The sequence below is a fragment of the Camelina sativa genome, chromosome 7, assembly GCF_000633955.1.
Source record: "Camelina sativa cultivar DH55 chromosome 7, Cs, whole genome shotgun sequence".
Lineage (NCBI taxonomy): Eukaryota > Viridiplantae > Streptophyta > Magnoliopsida > Brassicales > Brassicaceae > Camelina > Camelina sativa.
The window spans coordinates 26823988-26828332 of NC_025691.1; the positions used below are offsets into that span (position 1 = coordinate 26823988).

The window sequence follows — 4345 nt, forward strand, 5'->3', positions numbered from 1 at the left end:
ATATATTGTAGATTGTCATTTTACACGAATTAATAATGTTTATATATAAACACCAAAAATAGTATATACATAGTTCATGGTATTTCTATTCTCATCATATATCCAAACTTTATAGCACTTGAAGAAGTCTTCAGAGTTTTTTTTTTTTTTGATCAAAAGGTCTTCAGAGTTTCTGGTTAGTTTTTTACAGCAAATGCCAAATACGACCAATTTAGTTACGAGAGTGTGTGTAAGTGACAAAGTGAGACAACTCATTTTATGCTTCCCTATAAAAAGAAATTCCCCACTGACCCAAACACACACACTTCTCTTCTCTCTCTCATCTCATTGGAGACTTATAAATTCTATTACCTCACCATATCCAATAACCACCACACAGCCACACACACACACACCAATATCCAAAAAAATAAATAACAATAATAACAATATACTACCTCTTTCTTTCCAAAAATAATCATTTAAGAAACCCCATCATCTTAAACTATTATTACTATTATTTTAATAATAAACCTCTCCCTGAAAATATCTTATCCTTCACCAATCAAAAACCTTCTCATGTCTTCTTCTCTCCTCGATATTTGAGGTGGAAATTTAAAATTTTTATATATTCCCTTGGCTTTTTTTTTCTTCCCTTAGGAGTTTTCCTTCTTTCTAAGTTTAGTTTTTATTTGATCCTCTCAATTTCTCTTGTTGGTTCATCAACAAACTAGATCTTAGTCCTCTCACAAAAGACTTGTTCCAAATCTTTCAAAAACTAGGGTTTTTACTGTCTTCAAATCATATTTATTCTTCTAAATTTAGCAAAAAGAACACGATTTACTTTCCATTTCAGTCGTCTTGTCACTCTCTCTCTCTTCTTTAAAGTCTCCCTTTTTAGCAAAAAAAAATCTCTCTCTCACAAATTTTTCCTCTGAGTTCTTCATCTCCTCCTCATCTCTTTCTTTGCTTTTATTTTTATCTTTCATAATCTCTCATTCTCGAATCTTGATCTACCCAAGATCGATCCTGAGGTTTTGGATCAATATCTAAGCTATCTTGCTTTTTAGGGTTTCCTTGTTGCTGTGTGATGGCGAGAGAAAAGATTCAGATCAGGAAGATCGACAACGCCACGGCGAGACAAGTGACGTTCTCGAAACGAAGAAGAGGGCTTTTCAAGAAAGCTGAAGAGCTCTCTGTTCTCTGCGACGCCGATGTTGCTCTCATCATCTTCTCTTCCACTGGAAAGCTCTTCGAGTTCTGTAGCTCCAGGTCTCTCTTTCTCTCTCTAAAATCTCTCTCATTAGATTTCTCAAAAGTCTTTTAAGGGATCTTGTCTAGATCCAAAGAAAAAAAAAACTTACGAGTTTTTCAGATGTATATGTGATACATAGAAGTTTACTGTATCAAAACCTTGTTGGACCACTAACTATGTATATATATTGTTATATTAATGACCAAAATGATGTTGATAAAGTGTTTTAGTAAACTCTGTATTTAGGAGAAGATAAGGTATCTAATTAGGGTAATAGTTAAGAAAATGTAAATCTTGATATATACATTTTTATAAAGGCTCTATACTATACTTTTTTCCTTGTGTTGCATTAGCATATATATAAATCTATGTATATAGATTTGTGGGATGATATGTGGAAGCCATCAGTGTCATATTTATTTAGAAATGTGGAGACCATATCATTAGGAATTTAGGATACTACATATGTGGATGTATAAAGGTTTCCCTTTGAAGAAGGTTTCCCTTTGAAGAAGTAATCAATAAAAGTAATATATTTTATATTTATGTTGGAATCTAATTAGTGTTGGGAAAAGTCTTATAGAGGTTTTGATTGTGTTTTTGATATTGGGAATCAAAATGACTTATCGTATTAGAAAGATACGAGTTTGGATTTTAGACCCACTAGTTATCATTTCAGTTCCTATCTTTTGGGACATACGTCGCACACACTCACAGATAAGTGTGAATATGTTACTAAAAATGATAAGTGTTCACTGTTTAACATGAAATAATGTATATGTTTCGAATTAAATGTGTTTTGTGGATTAGGTTTGTATCTTTTGCTTGTAGATTTTGGTTAATATATTGTCCATGTTTTTATATATATATATATATATATTGTCAATATCCATAATATGGTTATTTATAATATACCTGATAATAATTAAAAAAAAAAAAATTCCAACCACAATTAATAGAAGATAATTAACAGTCTTATATAATAAGATATTGATTGGAATGTGTTTGCATTATATAATGAAGCATGAAGGAAGTATTAGAGAGGCACAACTTGCAGTCAAAGAACTTGGAGAAGCTTGATCAGCCATCTCTTGAGTTACAGGTTAGCTACATTCTCGAACTCACCATACATGTTCTTTCAAATTAGAGTAGTACTCCGTTGAAGTACAAATAATTTTTTAGATAATTGTACTCATTTAATTATCTAGAATCTCTAAGACATTGTATTGATAATGACAAAGCATTCTGTTATTGCCTACGATTAATTAGAGTACATTTTAACATAAGGAAGTACTCGATCCATGTAGAAGTGATGAATGGATGCGAGGTTTCTAAGGATAGACATGTAGAATAGTCATGTGTAGAGGTTTGAGCTTTAGATTATTATGGATTTGATCAAGAGCTTACGTCAACGTTTATTTATTAGCTGGTTGAGAACAGTGACCACGCCCGAATGAGTAAAGAAATTGCGGACAAGAGCCACCGACTAAGGTACATATATATATATATATATATATATATGTGTGTATTCTATAAATTTTTGAAGTAACTATCATTTTCTGACTATATCTGTTTATATGGTCATATAAATAGGCAAATGAGAGGAGAGGAACTTCAGGGGCTTAACATTGAAGATCTGCAACAGCTAGAGAAAGCCCTTGAAGCTGGTTTGACCCGCGTGATTGAAACAAAGGTTGTTACGGAAATTATATGAGACCATATTTAAGATTTCTCTAAAGCTCACAACTATGTAACTAATTACTATTACGAGTTGTTGTGTTTTCATTGCAGAGTGACAAGATTATGAATGAGATCAGCGAACTTCAAAGAAAGGTAACAATCAAAATAACGTGTAATCTTTACTTCTTGATTTCAAATAATTTTGGCAATTTTGGGAAGTGACGTTTTTTTATTGTTTGGGGTGTTTAGGGAGTGCAATTGATGGATGAGAACAAGCGGTTGAGGCAGCAAGTAAATGTCTCTATAACCCATATCGTTTTTTTTGTTTATGTTCAATTTACACATTCTCGAATTTTGAACTCGGTTTATGAATTACTAAGCTAGGACCCCAATCGTCTATAACTCATATCTTTGATTATAGTTTGAAAGAAGTGAATAAACCAGGTGACTAGCGCTGTTAAAAAGTCTCTAAATCTACTGGAAAACATGTAGCTTGGTAGTCCACTCGATCCCTAGGGTTCTAGAGGTTTTTGAGTGTGCATGGTTTTGGTTCCTTTTGTTGTGTATTTCATATTGTTTTTTTTTTTGGTTTTATGAAATATGAAAACGGATCTAATTCTTGTGTTATTCTTTTTGATATGTTTTGGTTGAGACTTCATGTCAAGATTTTAGTGATTTAATTACTCAACACGCAATTAGTAGTTCTATAGGGAAAACACAAAATGCAAAAATTTGTTGATTTTTTTTTTCTCTGTTCTGGTTTTGTATTTTTTTCAGGGAACTCAACTAACGGAAGAGAACGAGCGACTTGGCATGCAAGTACGTACTTTGATACAGTTTTCGAATTTTGCAGTTATTGTTTTTTTCTTTGGTTTAGTGTTAAATTTGGAATATATGTTTGGTTACGGTGTAGATGTATAATAACGTGCATGAATCCGGTGTTGATGAAATGGAGAACGCCGCCGTGTATGAGGAAGGACACTCGTCAGAGTCTATTACGAACGCCGGGAACTCCAACGGAGCTCCTGTTGACTCCGAGAGCTCCGATACTTCCCTTAGACTCGGGTAATTAATTTATCTATTACCTTTTTTCGTTTTCTCGTTTAATGACTTAACAGTTTTTACATTATTTTCTGAAAATTAATTTATAAGATATAAAAGAGTATATGCACTCATTATCATATGTTGGGGCATCTATTTGCAATGCTAAAAATGAATGACCAAATCACCCAAAAACAAAAAAAAAAACAAAAAAGAAGAAGAAAACTGATTTAAATGTTTGGTGTGGTGCAGCTTACCATATGGTGGTTAGAGATGGAAACAATACAAAGAAGTTGATGGTGGAGTGAGGAGAGTGATGTAAATCTTTTTAACTCGGTAATAACACAAGAGACAGTATGTCTAAATAGTAAAAATGCTCTTATGTTTGTT

At 32.6% G+C, this 4345-nt stretch overlaps 1 protein-coding gene across 2 annotated transcripts; it reads left to right on the top strand.

Annotated features, from left to right (window-relative positions):
• Window positions 610–4345, top strand: LOC104702790 (MADS-box protein SVP). 2 transcript variants are annotated; one of them, XM_010418711.1, is made up of 9 exons: window positions 610–1251; window positions 2258–2336; window positions 2661–2725; window positions 2828–2927; window positions 3026–3067; window positions 3164–3211; window positions 3692–3733; window positions 3828–3979; window positions 4208–4345. In XM_010418711.1, exons 1-9 carry the CDS (start codon window positions 1070–1072, stop codon window positions 4224–4226), a joined length of 729 nt encoding a protein of 242 aa, XP_010417013.1. In that variant the 5' UTR covers window positions 610–1069; the 3' UTR covers window positions 4227–4345. The 2 variants fall into 2 exon arrangements, with proteins under 2 accessions (XP_010417013.1, XP_010417014.1); XM_010418712.2 differs by having other exon boundaries at window positions 612–1251; window positions 3164–3205.